Source organism: Eumetopias jubatus, unplaced genomic scaffold, assembly GCF_037043125.1.
Source record: "Eumetopias jubatus isolate StellerSeaLion01/CBP00866 unplaced genomic scaffold, mEumJub1_p1.0 scaffold_13, whole genome shotgun sequence".
Classification (NCBI taxonomy): Eukaryota; Metazoa; Chordata; class Mammalia; order Carnivora; family Otariidae; genus Eumetopias; species Eumetopias jubatus.
Window position 1 is genome coordinate 82,006,320 of NW_028274819.1, and position 19,322 is coordinate 82,025,641.

Consider the following 19,322-nt stretch of genomic DNA (forward strand, 5'->3'; position numbering starts at 1 on the left):
TGTTTCCAAAAATGCCATCAAACACTGCCTGAAAACAAAGATACTAGTGTTGTCTCCACAGCTGTGTTCTCTTCGCCTTTAACCAGTTTCTTCTATGGATAGCAAGAAATTTTAAGTCCCCTAGAATAAGATGAAAGTGAGTGAGTTTTGTGTACTATATTATAATGCGACTGGTTGCCCCCCCCCAGTATTTGTGCACATGGGGTTGAGTTAAGCTATTTGTGTGGAATTGTCCCTGGTATCATGGATATTGTTGTTTGTTTGTTTGTTTGTTTTTAAGCAAATGGAATATCTCTGAGGGACTGTGGTGCCCAGTGTAATAAGAGGAAGTATTTCACTTTTTCATTAAATATTTATTGAGCACTCTGTCAAATATTCAGTTTTATAGAGGATAGGGTACAAACATAAACTTCTCTGCTACAGTGTCACCACTGAGCAAATGGTGAAATGTTCGCCCGGGTATCTTGTTACAGTGGTGGAGAGGACAAGGTCCTCCCATCCTGAACTTTGGACTTCTGTGCTTCCTTTTGGGTCTACCACTCCACATTTTGTAATGTGAGTTTCTCAGTAGACTTTTTTTTTTTAATGTGAATGCCACTCTTTATTTTTTTATTGTTTTTCTTCTAGTAGGACCGCATTTTCTCCTTATGTAATGAAAATCCTTTGGAGATTTTGGCTTTTCTCATTTATAGGTCTAGTAGTTTAATTTAAAATTTTTGCAGTACAGTCCTACTTGCTCTTCCCATTCAATGTAATTTTATCAGTTAACTTTTTTAAAGTTCCATATTTGGAACTAGATCATGGTGGGTTAAAAACATCAGAGGTGCCAGTGGATTGAAATAGAATTACTTGGATCTATTCATCTCAATCTGACAACCTCAGATAATGGGAAAGACAGGCCAGAGTCCTGCTTGTCTTTTCCCTTCTCCTTTCCTCCCCTTCTCCTCCTGTCCCTCTATAAAATTATCCATCTATTTTTTAAAAAGATTTTATTTATTTATTTGAGAGAGAGAGAGAGACGGGGGAAGGTCAGAGGGAGAAGCAGGCTCCCTGCTGATGCAAGACTCAATCCAGGGACTCCAGGATCATGTCCTGAGCTGAAGTCAGTCACTTAACCAACTGAGCCACCCAGGTGCCCTATCCATCTATTTTCTTAAAATTTTTCTATTGATGGACAGCACAATGTCACATTAATTTCAGGTGTGCAACCTAGTGATTTGACAACTGTATACATTATGCTATGCTCACCACAAATGTAGCCACCATCTGTCACCATACAGCAGTGTTATAGGACCATTGACTATATACCTACGCTGTACCTTTCATCCCTGTGACTTAATTTATTCCATAACTGGAAGCCTATTATCTCCGACTCCCCCAGAGTATGGCATACTTCATGATTAGCCATACTAATCTTCTTTGTATTGTTCCAGTTTTAGTATGTACTGCTGTTAAATGAGCACATATCTATCTCTAATTTTTTATTAAACTCTTTCAAATACTTAAGCAAATAATGAAATAAAGCATTATGCGTAATAATCATAGAGCTTGTTAAAAATAATAATTCCTGAATCTCTGGATGGAGGAAATAGGAATCTACCTTTTGAATAGGCTTAAAAATACTTGACTCTCATTAAAGTGGTCCAGGCATTGCACATCCAGAAACAATGAAATAAAAGCAAGTAAGAGTGCTTCTTTGGCCAGTGTGAAATTCATGAGTTTGATTGCCTAGTATTTATTTCATATGGACTCATAAATGGAAAAAAAAACTTACCTGGTTTGGGGGCGCCTGGGTGGCGCCGTCGGTTGAGCATCCAACTCTTGGTTTTTGCTCAAGTCGTGATCTCAGGGGTCATGAGATCAAGCCCTGTGTCAGTCTCTGTGCTCAGTGTGGAGTCTACTTGAGATTTTTCTCCCTCTGCCTCTGCCCCTCCCACATGTGTTCTGTCTCTCTCAAACAAATAAAATCTTAAAAAAAAAACAAAAAAAACCTTACCTGGTGGATAACATATTTATAGTTGGTGAAGATTATATGCTCAGGCAGGTCTTATCTCCTTTAGGATTTTATTCCATTTGCATCTGTATAAGATTGTGCCACAGGATGAAAGGTAAAGTTGTCCTCCTCTTCCACAAAAGGCCAGCCTACTTACAGTTTTCCCTATAAAACAACGCAATTTTAGGGATGAGCAAAGGTCAGCTATTACAGTCATGGTGAGTTATGATAAAGATGCTGCTAATCCTTTTGGTTTGACTTTGAAACATCTTATTTAATTATTTCATGCTACCAGTTTTTAGAAGTCCGTTTTCCCCCATCAAGAATGAAGTGTTTGAAATATCAGGTACCTTTTTGTAGCTGGGAAATAATGATTTCTTGAAAAGAGTCTGTATGAGCAATTCTCTAAACTGGTCATATATTAACTCATCGACACCACCAGAAAGCATAAATGAGACATTTTCTCTTGGTCCTAGCTCATACTTACTAGATCAGAATCTCCTGTTGAGAATCAATTATAAAGTTCTCAGAGGGATTCTACTGTAGCCAGCTTGCCTCCCTCCATACTGTAGTTCCACGAACTTTGAGAATATTTGAGTACGTTTGAATACATATTTGAATACATATTCAAATGACTTGTTTCACATCCTTTTTCCTACTCTGCCAAATTTTGTACATAGTTGGAGCTCACTAAATCTTTATTAAATTTTTGTATTGGACGTTTGATGGGAATGTTAAAAAATCAGTTTTATTCTCGAATTAGAATATTTTGTTGTTTTGTCACCTCCTAGGATGGAAAGAAGAAGTTTGACAAGGAGAGTGAAAAGTACTATTCTATTCTTGATAAACATTTAAATTTGTCTGCAAAGAAAAAGGAATCTCATTTGCAAGAGGTAAGCTTTTTCACTTAAAATGTGAACAGGACATTAGCATTAAGTCATGTGAAGTCCAAATTTCCAAAGGTCGTAGTATCTCAGAATCTGCTACTCTATAATAAAATAATGATAATAAGAGTTAATTGAGTACTTAAAATGGACAGACACTGTGCAATTCACATGCTTTATGACCCTTAATATTAACACTTCCAAGTAAAAGATTAGTTATTTCCTTCAATGATGAGAAAGAATGAGGTAAGATTTTTTTTCTCTTTTTTTCTTATTGGGTATATTTTCAATGGCAGGACCTACCACATTGATGGAATAGCTTTTTCCAATATCTGCTTTTAAGGTGTTGCTTTTGCAGTAGGGAGAAAACAGATACACAATTACACATTTTAAAATCTCTATTTTATATCAATTTTCTTAAAAAACAAGTCAACAGAAATATTTTAACCTCTATGCATTTAAGCAACCCATTTCTTTTTTTTTTCTGGAATATTTATTCTCACTGGTAGTTTTTGAGTATAACTAATAAAATTGAGTAGTCCTTTTACTAAGGCATAATACAGTTCCAGTACAGTGATGAGATACATTTAAAAGAAATATTGGACCCTCTTGCCATTATCATCTTAGCAGCATAAAATCTCGAAGCACAATGCATGGACACTGAACCCAGCACAGTTCACCAGTGGCTCCTTACTGTTCTCCAGACCTTTGCAGGGATCCTATACCACGCCAAGTCCGTTCCAGTCTCTTCTTCCTCTTCTGTCTCTACTTCTAGGTATCGCAGTTGAGTACCTCTTTCAAATGCCTCCTCTTAATTTTCTAGCAAAGCCACAAACCTTACTGAACTGCTTATCAACCTGGTTCTCTGCTCTCCTTCTTCCTTTTCTTATTTGCCTTACCTCCACATTTACTCACCAGGCACACTTGACAAGTTGGAGTCTGGATGCAGTGAACTGGAGTCAAAAGGCTTGGGAGGGTTATTTTTACTTCTGTTTCCTTTTTCCTGTACTCTTATGTTCTCATTGAGGGAACTGAATTTCTTCATTTAAAAACATTTTTTTTAAAGTTTAATATTGGGAATATTTGTTACTTAAACATGTTCATTATAACTAATATCTTGTTATTAGCTCCTAATATTGAAATATGATATATTAATATACAACTTGTGCTGCGGGAAAGATTTTCTGGCTAAATTGAAAGGGACAAAAAAGCTGTCATTTAGAAAAGTCATATTTTGAATTTTCATAGACATATCTAATCTTATGAAGTACTATGTTGTAACAATATTATGTTCACATGTTCCAAACTTCTTAAATGCTCATGTACCTCTTTGAGCATTATACTACAAACCTAGGAGAGAATGAATTGTATAGATACAGTCATGTGAAGAAAGGCTCGCCTAATTATCACCAGTACACCACTATCTGCCATGCCAAGGGCTATGGCCAGGTGCCATTTTAAAATTTCACTGCCTCTAAAGCAATGGTGCTTTTTAGGGTCTCTAAAGGGTTATATTTTCTTCAGATTCTTGGTGAGTGTGAGAGGCCACACTTAGACATTGCTTAATTTTAAAATCTTCTAGAGGCTATACTTCAGTTTTCCCTGACAACCTAACTCTATATTTAATATTAGCTTGTTAGTGGCCCTCAATCGCTTAGGCTGTGGTAGAAGAGAGTATCTGTTCTGGTTCTGTATTTAGTTGGAGCCTGGAAAAACCTATAATATGATTAGCAGCATCCTCTGCTTGCCCCACTACACACACATACATGCATGCATGCATGCATGCACATACTTCTTTTCCAGGAGCCATAGCCCACAATAGAACACAAATTGTGCCAGAGCAGCTCTGGTTCTGTATTTAGTTGGAGCCTGGAAAAACCTATAATATGATTAGCAGCATCCTCTGCTTGCCCCACTACACACACATACATGCATGCATGCATGCATGCACATACTTCTTTTCCAGGAGCCATAGCCCACAATAGAACACAAATTGTGTCAGAGCAGCTCCTCAGAGCACATAATGTAGACGAGGAAAAAAATGTGCCTTTTTTGTTCCCCCTCTGCCCTTCCAGGAATCAAACCTGTTGTAGGGAGATGCTGCCATACTTGTGTTTAATTCTGTAAGCCCTGTTCCTTTCCAGAGCAGCTCTGGTACTTCTGTCAGCACCAAGCTTACTATTTTCAGAAAGACTACTCTGTGCCTTCTCACCTGCACAGCTGACTCTTCATTGCCTTGTTCATAGAAAATAAGTGGTTGCCCGTTTTCAGGACTGAATTAGGGGTCAGCTCATGTTGATAAAGCTACAAGGCTATCAGTTAGATGGATCATTGGAGTAAGCAGAATTAGAAACAGACTTGTTAAGATTGTAGACTTTATAGTGAATGAAAATAAGTAATATTTGATGTGTAGTTGGATAATTTCTAAGTATGAAATAAGAGAAAAAAATCATAAGGGAAATGTAGAAAGACCAGAATGCATCAAAATAATCTTTATTTCAAAATATATTAAGTTAAAAGGTAAATGTTAGGGGATTTGTACAACATATGACACAGGATTACTATCTCTTATATACAAGTTTGCAACTCAGTGTGAAAAAGTCTTCAGTGCAAAAATATGAAGTAAGAATTGAAAAAAGCAGAAAATGGAGGGGAAGATGGGGGGGCAGAATAGGAGGACCCTAGGCTTGCCTCATCCCATGCATCAACGAGATAGCTATCAAATTATGCTAAATACCCAGAATTTGACCCAAAGACTTGCAGAACAAACTCCACAACTAAAGGTAGAGAAGAGGCCACATCAAAGAAGGTAGGAAGTGCAGAGACACAGTTTGGGAAAAAAAATGGATCATGGCCATTGTGGTTGGGGTAGAGGGGTGCCATGGTCACAGAGAAGGGCAAGAGACAGGCTAACACATGGGGGGAGCACACTGGAAAAACAAATCCCCATAGAAATTGGCTTGGAAATCAAGAGAAGCTGAATTTTGAATTTTATAAGTTCCGGTAACCAATGGGGCTTAAAGCCTGGAGTTCTTTTTTTTTTTTTTTTTTAAAGATTTTATTTATTTATTTGACAGAGAGAGACACAGCTAGAGAGGGAACACAAGCAGGGGGAGTGGGAGAGGGAGAAGCAGGCTTCCCGTCGAGCAGGGAGCCCGATGCAGGGCTCGATCCCAGGACCCTGAGATCATGACCTGAGCCAAAGGCAGACACTTAATGACTGAGCCACCCAGGCGCCCCTAAAGCCTGGAGTTCTAAAGCTAGGTCAGTAGGCTTGGCTGAGGGAGAGCCTGGAGGCATTGGGATTGCTCTTGGAGAGAAGGCAGGGCAAACAGCTTGTTGACAGTGCAGAAACAGTGATCTGAAAAGCACCTGGGGCACCCACTGAAGAGGTTATTTGCTCATCTCAGAATATGTGCCAACAAGGCAGCATTCACAAAGAAACCCCTCCAGGAACAAAGGAACTGGCAAGCGCCATTTCCCTCCCCTGGGCTTTGGCATAAGCACAGGGCCACATGTGGGAACCACTGCACAGCAGACACTACCTACCTTGCTTACCCAAGCCCTGTGTGCCCCCCTCCCACTCCAGTGGAACCACCCTTCCCAGTTATGCTTGCCATGGTCCCAGAATGGCAGGCCCCCACCTGCAGAAGGTCAGCCAAAATCCCTGCCAACCCTCATCTCCAGTTGCAGGAGTTTTGGGGAGACTAGGTTTTGGTGGCAGTGGCAGTATGTCTCATTTCACATGCAGACCAAGAGCACACCTAGTTGAAAGGCACCACATTCAGGCCAGGGACCAAACACTTTCCAGAACAGGCAAAGAGAGCATCTGCTGATGACTGGCCTGAAGGATAAAACAGCCAGGACACAACAGCAGAGCATGTGCAGTACACATTGGAGACACTCCCAGAAGTGCCAGACCCTGGGAAATAGGGGACACTACAAGTATAGGACACTACAGGACCTCTTCTTTATGAGGCCATTACCCTCAAGAACAGGAGATGTAACTGACTTTCCTAACACAGGCTCAGAAACTTAGACTAAATGAGAAGACAGAAGAATTTGTCCCAAATGAAAGAATAGGACAAGGCCATGGCCAGAGATCTAAGTGAAACAGGGATCAGTAACATGGCTGACAGAGAATTTAAAGTAACGATCATAAAGATACTCACTGGAATTGGGAAAGGAGTGGAAGGCATCGGTGAGACCCTTAACACAGAGATAAGAAATAACATAGCAGAGATAAAGGCCTCACTAAACAAAATGAAAAACACACTTGATGGAATGAACAGCAGGATGGAAGAAGCAGAGGAACAAATTAATGACCTAGACGTCAGAGTAATGGAAAGTAATCAAGTGATTACTACAAAAAAGAGAAAAAAGAATTATGCAAAATGAGAATAGAGTTAGGGAACTTAGTGACTCCATCAAACATAATAATAATATTATGGAAGTCACAGAAGAGAGAAAAAAGGAGTCAGAAAATTTATTCAAAGTAATGATAGCTAAAAATTTCCCTGTCTGGGAAAGAAACAGATACCCAGATCCAGGAGGCACAGAGAACCCCCAACAAAGTCAACAAAAGCAGATCCACACGAAGACATATTGTGATAAAAATGGCAAACACAGTGATTAAAAAAAATAAATTCAAAGAAGCAAGACAAAAGACAATTACATACAAGGGAAAACCCCCTGATTAAGGCTAATCATTGGATTTTTCAACAGAAACTTTCCAAGCCGGAAGGGAGTGGCATCATACATTCACAGTGCTACATGGGAAAAATGTGCAGCCAAGAAAACTAACCAGCAAGGCTATCATTCAGAATAGAAGGAGTGATAAGAGTTTCCCAGACAAATAAAAACCAAAGGAGTTTGTGATCAATAAACCAGTCCTGCAAGAAATATTGAAGGGGGGACTCTTTGAATGGAAAGGAAAAACCATAAGTGGGAGTATGAAGGAAGGAAACCAAACACAGTAAAAATGAATATTTTTTGTAAAGTATCAGTCAAGGACCCACAAAATAAAAGGTTGTAAAACATGACACCATATACCTAAAACATGGGGAGGAGAGGAGTAAAGAACGGGTTCATCTTAATACAGACTGCTATGTGCGGAAGATGTTATATACAAGCCTAGTGGTAAGCACAAATCAAAAACCACTAATACAAATGCAAGGAATAAAGAGAAAGAAATCCAAATATATCGCTAAAGAAAACCAGCAAACCATGAAAGAGAGAAAGACAAAGGATCAGAGAAAATCTTCAGAAAAAATAACAGAACGGGTAATAGAATGGCAATAAATACATATCTATAAATAATTACTTTGAATGTAAATGGACTAAATGCACACTATCAAAAGACATTGTGACAGAATGGATAAAAAAGCAAGACCCATCAATATGCTGCCTATAAGAGACTCATTTTACACCTAAAGACACCTGCAGATTGAAAGTGAGAGGATGAAGAAACATCTATGATGCAAATGGATATCAAAAGAAAGCAAACTGAGGGTTGCTGGAGTGGTGGGGGGTGGGAGGGATGGGGTGGCTGGGTGAATAGACACTGGGGGGGGGATGTGCTATGGTGAGCACTGTGAATTGTGTAAGACTGTTGAATCACATAACTTTACCTCTGAAACAAATAATACATTATATGTTAAAAAAAAAGTAGGAAGGGAGAAATGAAGGGGCAGAAATCGGAGGGGGAGATGAACCATGAAAGACTATGGACTCTGAGAAACAAACTGAGGGTTCTAGAGGGAAGGGGGTTGGGGGGATGGGTTAGCCTGGTGATGGGTATTAAAGAGGACATGTATTGAATGGAGCCCTGGGTGTTATACGCAAACAATGAATCATGGAACACTTCATCAAAAACTAATGACGCAATGTATGGTGATTAACATAGCATAATAAAATTAAAAAAAAAGAAAAGAAAAATAAGCTTGCCAAGTTAAAAAAAAAAAAAGAAAGATTCTTAAAGATCAAGATTCAGGGGAAGTTAAGGTGAAGAGAATAGACTCGAATGTCTTTCATCTTTATATACGCAACACCTGCTTCATGGTAGGCAGCCAGTAAATGATGTCTGAATAAACCTAAGAATGAAAGAGTTAGCCCATTCTTGATTTTCATTCCCTGTCATCTGAGAGTCTCCCTTTATGCAGTGACAAATTTAAGCCCCAAATGTAGTTCTTTTCTAAAATGCCTCATTGGGTAGAGAATGAGAAACATCTCATATCATGTTTAGTGTTTGCCGATGGGTTAATTCACACCTCCCAAGTAATCAGGCATTGTTTACATAAATAAATAAATTAATTAATTGATGGATTATCTGACCATCTAAGATGGTCCTGAGTTCACATCTCTTGGATCCTTACTCTAGCTTCTAATATGGCTGGCTATAAAACAATAACCTAAGCTTTGTAGATTACATATCCCAGAGGTCATTAATGGATAATGCTCCCTCTCTTATTTGATAAGAAATCAGATCTCTGAAATCATTCATGAGATATAATTCACTACAGATGAGGTTTCTCCACTTTGGTACAAAGTGTTTTTGGTCCTGACACTACATTTTGGAAATATTAAAATGAAAACAACAACAACAAAAAAAGAAAGCTGGTGTAGCAATACTTACATTGGGACAAAGTAAATGTTAAAACAAATAGTGTAACAAGAGACAAAGAAAGATACTCTATAATAATAAAGGGGACAATCCAACAAGAACATATAACAATTGTAAATAATTATGCACCCAACATGGGAGCACCCAAATACATAAAATGGTTAATAACAAACATAAAGGAACTAATTGATGATAATACAATAATAGTAGGGGACTTTAACACCCACTTACATCAAAATACAAATCATCTAAACAGAAAATCAACAAAGGAACAATGGCTTTGAATGACACACTGGAGCAGATGGATTTCACAGATACATTCAGAACATTCCATCCTAAAACATCAGAATGCACATTCTTTTCAAGTGCACATGCAACACTCTCCAGGATAGATCACATATTAGGCTATAAAACATGCCTCAACAAATTAAAAAAGGTTGAATTCTTACCATGCATCTTTTCTGACCACAACACTATGAAACGAGAAATCAACCACAGAAAAAATTTGGAAAGACCACCCATGCATGGGGGTTAAATAACATGCTACTAAACAGTGAATGAGTTAACCAAGAAATCAAAGAAGAAATTTAAAAGTACATGGAAACAAACAAAAAACAAGAAAACACAATGCTTCAAAACTTTGGGGTTGAAGCAAAAGCGGTTCTAAGAGGGAAGTTGTAGCAATACAGGTCTACCTGAAGAAGTAAGAAAAACCCCAGATAAACAACCGAACATTACAGCTAAAGGAGCGAGCAAAAGAACAATAGACAAAATGAACAGAAAGAAGGAAATAATAAAAATTAGATCCGAAATAAATGATTTAGAAACTTAAAAAAATAAAAACAAAGCACTAGAACAGATCGATGAAACCAGGAGCTAGTTCTTTAAAAAAAATCAATAAAATTGATAAACCTCTAGCCAGACTTATCAAGAAAAAAACAGAATCACAAATGAGAGAGGAGAGGTAACAACTGATATCACAGAATACAAACAATAATGAGAGAATATTATGAAAAACTATGTGCTAACAAATTGGACAACCTGGAAGAAATGGATAAATTCCTAGCAACATATAACCTACCAAAATTGAACCAGGAAGAAATAGAAAATTTGAACACATTGATAACCAGCAAACAGATTGAATCAGTAATCAAAAAATTTGCAAAGCCAAAAGTCTAGTACCAGATAGCTTCACAGGCAAATTCTACCAAACATTTAAATAAGAGTTAATAACTATTCTCAAACTATTCCAAAAAATAGAAAAGGAAGGAAAACTTCCAAATTCATTCTAGGAGGCCAGCATTACCCTGATACCAAAACCAGATAAAGACACCACACACAAAAAAAGAGAACTACAGGCCATTATCTCTGAGAAACATAGATGCAGAAATCCTCAACAAAATACTAGCAAACAGAAGCCATACATTAAAAAATCATTAACCACAACTGAATGGGATTTATTCCCAGGATGCAGCGCTGATCCAGCATTCACAAATCAATGTGATACATCACATCAATAAGAGAAAGGATGAGAACCATATGATCATTTCAACAGATGCAGAAAAATCATTTGACATAGTACAACACCCATTCATGATAAAAACCTCAACAAAGTAGGTTTAGAGGGAAGATACCTCAACATAATAAAGGCCATATATGAAAAATCCACAGCAAATGGGAAAAACTGAGAGATTTTCCTCTAAGATCAGGAACAAGACAAGGATGTCCACTCTTACCACTTATTCAACATAGTAGTGGAAGTCCTAGCCAGAACAATCAGACAACAAAAAGAAATAAAAGACATCCAAATTGGTAAGGAAGAAGTAAAACTTTTACTATTTGCAGATGACATGATACTTTATATAGAAAACCTGAAAGACTCCTAGAACTGATAAATTCGATAAAGTCACAGGATACAAAATTAATGTACAGAAATCTGTTGCATTTTTATACACCAATAATGAAGCAGCAGAAAGAAATTAACAGTCTCATTTACAATTGTACCAAAAATAGTAAGATACCTAGGAATTAACCTAACCAAAGAGATGAAAGACCTGTATTCTAAGAACTAAAAACACTGATGAAAGAAATTGAAGATGATAGAAATACAAAGACATTCTATACTCATGAACTGGAAGAACAAATATTGTTAACATTCTATACTACCCAAAGCAATCTACACATTCAGTGCAGTCCCTATTAGGATACCAACAGCATTTTTCACAGAAAATAATAGAGCAAATAATCCTAAAATTTGTATGGAAGCATGAAAGACCCTGAATAGCCAAAGTAATTTTGAAAAAGGAAACAAAAGCTTGAAGGTATCACAATTCCAGACTTTAAGTTGTACTACAAAGCTGTAGTAATCAAAACAGGATGGTACTGGTGCTAAAACAGACACATAGATAAATGGAACAAAATAGAAAACCTAGAAATAAACCCACAGTTATATGGCCATTTAATCTTTGACAAAGGAGGAGAGAATGTCCAATGGGAAAAAAGACGGTCTCTTTAACAAATGGTGCTGGGAAAACTGGACAGCAACATGCAAAAGAATGAAACTGGACCACTTTCTTACACTGTATACAAAAATAAATTCAAAATGGATTAAAGACCTAAATATGAGGCCTGAAACCATAAAAATCCTAGAAGAGAACATCAGTAGTAATTTCTCTGACTTTGGCTGTAACATTTTTCTAGATGTCTCCTAAGGCAAGAGAAATGAAAGCAAAAATAGACTATTTTGGATTACATCAAAAATAAAAAGTTTCTGCACAGCAAAGGAAACAACCAACAAAACTAAAGGCAACCTATGGAATGGGAGAAGAAGTTTGCAAATGGCATATCTGATAGTGTTAGTATCCAAAAAATATAAAGAACTGTAAAACTCAACACCCATAAAACTCAGCACCCAAAAACCAAATAATCCAATTAAAAAATGGGCAGAAGACACGAACAGACATTTTTCCAAAGAAAACATACAGATGGCCAAAAGAAACATGAAAAGATGCACATCATCACTTATCATGAGGGATATGCAAATCAAAACTACAATGTGATATCACCTCAACCCTGTCAGAATGGCTAAAATCAAAAATAGGAAAAACAAGTGTTGGTGAGGATATGGAGACAAAGGAACTCTTCTGCATTGTTAGTGGGAATGCAAACTGATGTGGCCACTGTGGAAACATGGATGGAGGTTCTTCAAAAAGTTAAAAATAAAACTACCTTATGATCCAGTAATCAGGCTACTGATTTATCCAAAGAAAACAAAAACACTAATTCAAAGGAATACATGCACCCTTTGTTTATTGCAGAATTATTTACAATAACCAAGATATGGAAGCAACCCAAGTGTCCATCGACTGATGAAAGGATAAAGAAGTGGTGTGTGTGTGTGTGTGTGTGTAATGGAATACTATTCAGTCATAAAAAAGAATGAAATCTTGCCATTTGCACCAATGTGGAGAGAGGTAGGGAGTATAATACTAAGTGAAATAATTCAGTCAGAGAAAGACAAATACAATATGATTTCATTCATATTTGGAATTTAAGAAACACAGTATATATGGAAGTGTTGAATCACTATCGTAAACTGTATGTTAACTGGAAATAAATACAAACCTTAAAAAGGAAACAAAGACCAAAGGTGAAAAAGAGAGAGAGAGAGACCAAGATTCAAACTCTTAACTATAGAGATGGCTACCACAGGGGAGGTGAGTGGGAGGATGGGTTAGATAGATGGTGGGGATCAAAGAGTGCACTTGTTTGATGAGCACTGGGTGACGTGTGGAATTTTTGAACCACTGTATTTTACACCTGAAACTAGTGTAACACTATATGTTAACTGTAATTAAAATTTTAAAAATTTTAAAAAGGATATTTCATCAAAGAAGAAATATAAACCTTAATAGGTATTTTAAGTTTCTTTTTTTATATAAATATTTTAAGTTTCAGTATCACATGTATTAAGAAAACATTGCAATTTAGTAATTGCAGCAGGATATAATTATAACTTATGAGAAAGTTAGTGAAGGTATGCGAAACTGAGTACACTTTTGCTTTTCTAGTGGGAACATAAACTCAGTCAATCCTGAGGTAAATTTGGCAACTTACTTCAACAAAGTTTAAGTGTGCAAGATAATTGAAATGATTTATGTTGGCCAGAATTTACTTAGGAGGACTTATCAGTCATGAGCAAAACAATAAATTTTATAAATATGTTGATGCAAGAGTTATTCACAGTGTAAAAATTTAGAAACGTCTGAAATGGCACAAATGAATGATTGGAGTAAGTATACCAATATAGCTTGATGGAAATGGAATGCAATATGGCTGTAAAAAGTTCCATTTGCAAATTATTTAAAGACATTGAAAAATATTCATTACATAAAGTGGGGGAAAAAATAGAGTTTAAACCAGAATGTGCAGTATTATTCATGTTTATTTATGTTTGTGTATGTTACATATTAAAATATTAACAGTAGGATTATAATTCTTATTTTTACATTTATGTTTTAATAATGGATAATGAGTAAGCTTACAATAATGAATATATTTTTCTTTTATAATCCGGAAAAAAAGGAGAAAAAGAGTTTCTTAAGAGAAATTCAGATTTTGGTTTTCCACATATCACTGAATAGTCTTTCAACAGGTTCCTCTTATCCCCACCTTCTAAATCCGTTAGATTCTATCTTTATACCTCTATTGTTATAGTGTATGTGTCCCTGAAATCTCTTCTGTACTCTCTGTAGCATCTTAATGAATGTCTCCTGGGTCATGATTTCTTCATAACCTACCACCTGCACTACCTGCTGCTGGTTCCCAGGACTTCAGGCTATCAATTCTTAGGGACCTTGTGATATTTCCCATCATGATTTTCTCAAATTTGCTCCTACTTCTCATTTCTTTAATTCTCTGTTAATGCTGGTATTATTTCTTGTTATCAAAATTATCTTTTAACTTTTTCTCCCCCCTTGCTTCTCACACCCACATCTTTCAATTTCTCTTTCTTACCGGGGTATATAAACACCTTTACCCCTATCAAATAAGTGGTCTTTTATCATTACATGCACTCAGCCCTGCCTTTTAATCAATATATTCTACACTGTCCTCACTTTAATCTTCTTGAAATGCTGCTTTGGCAAATCAACATCTTCCTCAAGCTTTTGTCCTGTCCATATGATGAAGTTTACTCTCATCCTATCTTATGCCTTAACTCTCATTTATTATTCCAAACCATGCAATCTACTGAAACATAACTTTTCTTGACACTATTCCCTCTTTCAAACTCCTCTCTTTTTTATCTCCACCTACTCTAAACCTCTTCATTTTTCAGAGTCCAGCTTAAATTCTTTCTGCTCTGGAGGTGATTTGACAAATACCACATGAAGCTTTTTCCTTAAGTTGATGTAGGTAGCTTATTGTAGTTGGGGAAGAATTTATATATCTGCAGAACAATATGGTTTTCTTAAGAAATTAACTTGTTTTTTTTTTTGAGCAGGATGACTTTACTGTCCCCCTTGTCTTGTAAACAGCGGTTTATACATATTGTTCTGGCATAAATATTCCTAATGCTCCCGCGCAGTTTTAAAAGTTGGGATGATAAAGTACATGGTTATCCTACTTACCCAGTACAAAATACATAGCAACAGTTGCTAGTGGATATATGAGCAAGTGCCTTCTAGCAAACCACACGCTTTGAGCTTAAATACTAAACGGAGTCATCTTAAATAAAAGAAAGCCTTTCCAAATCTTGTACTGGAAAGTAATTAAGCTGTAGTGTTCCTTAAGCTCTGTACATTCTGGATGACTTTTCAAAGCAGTTTTGGTATATTGAATATAGTTGTTTATTTTATTTTAAAGATTTTATTTATTTGTTAGAGCGTGGGCGAGAGAGAGTGAGCAAGGGTACAAGCAGGGGGAGCTGCAGGCAGAGGGAGAAGCAGGCTCCCTGCTGAGCAAGGAGCCTGATGAGGGACTCGATCCCAGGGCACTGGGATCATGACCTGAGCCGAAGGCAGACGCTTAACCGACTGAGCCACCCAGGTGTCCCTTGAATATAGTTGTTTAGATTGGAGATGATGGAAAACATCTATTACTGGCAAACGGTAAAAACAATTATTTTCTTTTATACCTCTTTGTGCCCCTACTCCCCGTCTTTTGATGACATGAGATTGTGCATGACAATAAGTTTCTGAGGAAATTACTTAATACTCTTAGGTCAGGGGACCCCACACTACTCCTAAGTTTGGTGATTTGCTAGGAGGACTCACTACTATGATTAATTATAGAAAAGATATAAAGAAAAATCAGCAGAAGTGTATAGAATGAAAACTGGGGGAAAGCAGGCACAAACCTCCAAGAGTCCTCTCCCAGCGGAGACAGATAGAATATGCTTAATTCCCCCAGCCATAAGTTGTGACAACACATGTAAAATGTTGTCTATTAGAAGCTCACTATAGACCAAGTGCCCACAGTTTTTATAGGGGGCTGGTCACATAAGTACTCTCTGCTTGTCATATCCTTAAATTCCAGACTCCCAGAAGGAAAACAGGCATTCAGAATAAATCATATTGTTGGCACGATTTAGGCACAGTGAGCTACTCTTACCTGTTAGGGTGGTAGGTACCCTCCTAAAAACCACATTCCCAGATGCCAGCAAGGACCAGCCTTGTAAACAGGCCTTTCAGTTGAGCATTCATGACTGCTGTGCTTAACTCTTTTTCACAGCTTTGTTGACCACAAATAGCCATCTTATGCTGTAAAAGTGTCTCAACATTTTAGTTTGTTCCTATGTGCTTGTCTATACAATCACTGTCATTTTTTAAAATAATTTTTATTGTTATGTTAATCACCATACATTACATCATTAGTTTTTGATGTAGTGTTCCATGATTCATTGTTTGTGCATAACACCCGGTGACTGTCATTATTTTTTAAAGTAAAGAAAAGCTTCAGAGGTAACTCGTGGCATAGAATGTTATCTTTGAAATTGAAATATTCTCACATCCTTTACACCCAGTGTTGTGCTGGAGCTTTCTTTTGGAGAGCTGATTTTCTAACTTCCACATTCAGTGATACTAGGTTTGTGGTTTGGAACTGGCTATTTTGGGAATATTTACACCACAGAAACCAGCATATACTGCAAATCAGGCATTCCCACCAGAGACCCAGTTGTTAAACATTGATTAGCATACCACCACGATACCTCCTTACCATTCATTCTGTAAATACTGTGTTCTTCTAAACAGTGATAAGAAGAAAGTATAACGATTTATGTGGAATGCTGATTTTGTTGGTATATATATCCTAAACTATTTTCTAGGAGCTGAGAAGCTTCTGGTCCAAATTTTCTACCTGATTTATATTTTCTTTTGTATATTAGTTTGGAAAGTTGGAATTCTCAACTTTAAAAATCTCTACTGAGGTGCTAATAATATTGGGTTATTTTTATTTGTATAAATAAATTTATAGTAAATAAATAATTATTACTAAAGGTGTTTCAAATGAAATTTTAATATGCTATGATGTTCAAGCCAGCAAACCTAATTTTATCTTTTTTAAAGATTTTATATGTGAAACTGTCATTGTAAAATGGTTCCAAAGCATTTTCTGTTCCCAAATTATTGTTGGTGGATACTTAGTACTCCAGAGAGCCCATTCTTTTCTTTTCATCTGCTTTTAGTAACCTCAGCTGGCAGTGAAGAGTATAAAACTGAGAAAGAAAAGTAAAATCATGATTCTCTACTAAATCAAGATTGGTTTTATTTATTTATTTATTTATTTATTTATTTATTTATTTATTTATTTAAGTTAATCACCATACATTACATCATTTGTTTTTGATGTAGTGTTCCATGATTCATTGTTTGTTCATAACACCCAGTGCTCCACGCAGAACGTGCCCTCTTTAATACCCATCACCAGGCTAACCCAACCTCCCACCCTCCTCCCCTCTAGAACCCTCAGCTGGTTTTTCAGAGTCCATCGTCTCTCATGGTTCGTCTCCCCTCCGATTCCCCCCCTTCACTCTTCCCTTCCTGCTATCTTCTTTTTTTTTTTCTTAACATATATTGCTTTATTTGTTTCAGAGGTACAGGTCTGTGATTCAACAGTCTTACACAATTCACAGCACTCACCATAGCACATACCCTTCCCAATGTCTTATCACCCAGCCACCCCATCCCTCCCACCCCCCACCAATCCAGCAACATCAGTTTTAAAGAGGACATCAGAAGACGATAGTGGGCATGGAGGAGAGGCAACATCAAAAAAAAGGGGGGGTAGAATTATCTCAATAACACTTTCCCACACTTTATCAATAGAACCTTATTGCAGTTATGCATAATAAATGTGCATAACATTGATAGAACATGATTCATAGGCTAGAACCATTGAATTTTTTGGGGGGGGTGGTTCTGCTACCAGTATTCTCTTTCTAAGACTTCACCTAATGATGAGACTCTACTGAATAGTTTCAAATGATTCTCCCTCAGTTAAAATCCAAATTTGTTACAAAGTATCCAAGATTTTTTAAAGTGTGATGCCAACCTTGTTTCGCCCTTTTGTGCTCTACTTTTTTACTCTGTAGCCAAACTCTGTCAGTGTCTTTCATGCCTCTTTACTTTTTCATGGGAGTGACTGTTTTTTTATCTTTCACTATTTACTGCCAGTTGTTCATCTTAGGATTTAACACATACCATCACCATTTTCTTCTTGAATTTAGTTTCTTTTTCTTTGATCCCATAGATTTCTGTATATTTATATGCCTTCTTTATATTTTTTATGGTGAATGTTGTATGCTTACTCTCCCTCCCATCTTCACACTCCATATCATATAAACTCTGGTGAGCAAGGACTGTGTTTTCCTCATCTCTGTATATTCAAAACATAATAATAATTGCTATATTAAAACTTTTTGTAGAACTTAATTTTTAATAAAGATTTTGGAGTAGAACAGGATTTGAGTCCTTTCTCTACATAGAACCCATCAATAATTACTCTTTGTGTCATGAGTTGCCTTTTTTTTACTCTTAGGCAGATACACAGATTGACCGAGAACATCAGAATTTTTATGAAGCATCACTAGAATATGTCTTTAAAATTCAAGAGGTTCAAGAAAAAAAGAAGTTTGAATTTGTTGAGCCGGTAAGTGTCAGTTTCCTTACAAAATAGTAGTTACAACACATCCTATGAAAACTAAATTTGTAATGTTTTTCTGTTAAAAATTGTGATTTTTTTTAAAAACAAAAGGGAAGGAAAGTGTAGAGGAGGGTAAATAGGTAGAGTATAGGACACTATTAGGGCAGTGGACCTATCCTATATGACACTGTAATAGTGAATACATTTGTCAAAACTACAGAATGTACAATGAAAAGGGTAAACCCTAATGTACAATATGGAGGTTAGTTAATAATGTATCAATATTAGGTTATCATTTGTAACAAATGGTACCCCACTAATGCAAGATGTTAATAATGGGGGAAATTGTGTGTCATGGAGATTGGAGGATTATATATGAGAGCCCTTTATATCTTCTATTCAATATTTATATAAACCTAAAAATGCTCTTAAAAATTGTTTATGAATGGAAAAATTAAAAAAAAATTAAAAGGGTTTACATTATATATACCTAAGTAAATACAGCTCACCACTAAAGCAACCCATTTCTTTAGGTGAAAGGAGAAAACATAAGGTTATATTTCTCCCTTTGTTTCCTTCCACTTTTTTGCAAGGCTGGGATCTGCCTGACTTACCTATGAAGTCATTTATTTTCTTAAGTTAGTGTAAAAAGTAATGGATTCCCTAATGTAAATTGCAT

The 19,322-nt window shown here is 36.5% G+C and overlaps 1 protein-coding gene across 1 annotated transcript in view; it reads left to right on the forward strand.

Annotated features, from left to right (window-relative positions):
* Positions 1 to 19,322, forward strand: part of ARHGAP42 (Rho GTPase activating protein 42) — a 302,672-nt gene that overhangs the window by 210,102 nt on the left and 73,248 nt on the right. The window contains exons 5-6 of the mRNA XM_028119626.2: positions 2,785 to 2,886; positions 18,539 to 18,649. Of these exons, the coding sequence (XP_027975427.1) occupies positions 2,785 to 2,886; positions 18,539 to 18,649 (213 nt within the window). The remainder of the gene's footprint in view (positions 1 to 2,784; positions 2,887 to 18,538; positions 18,650 to 19,322) is intronic.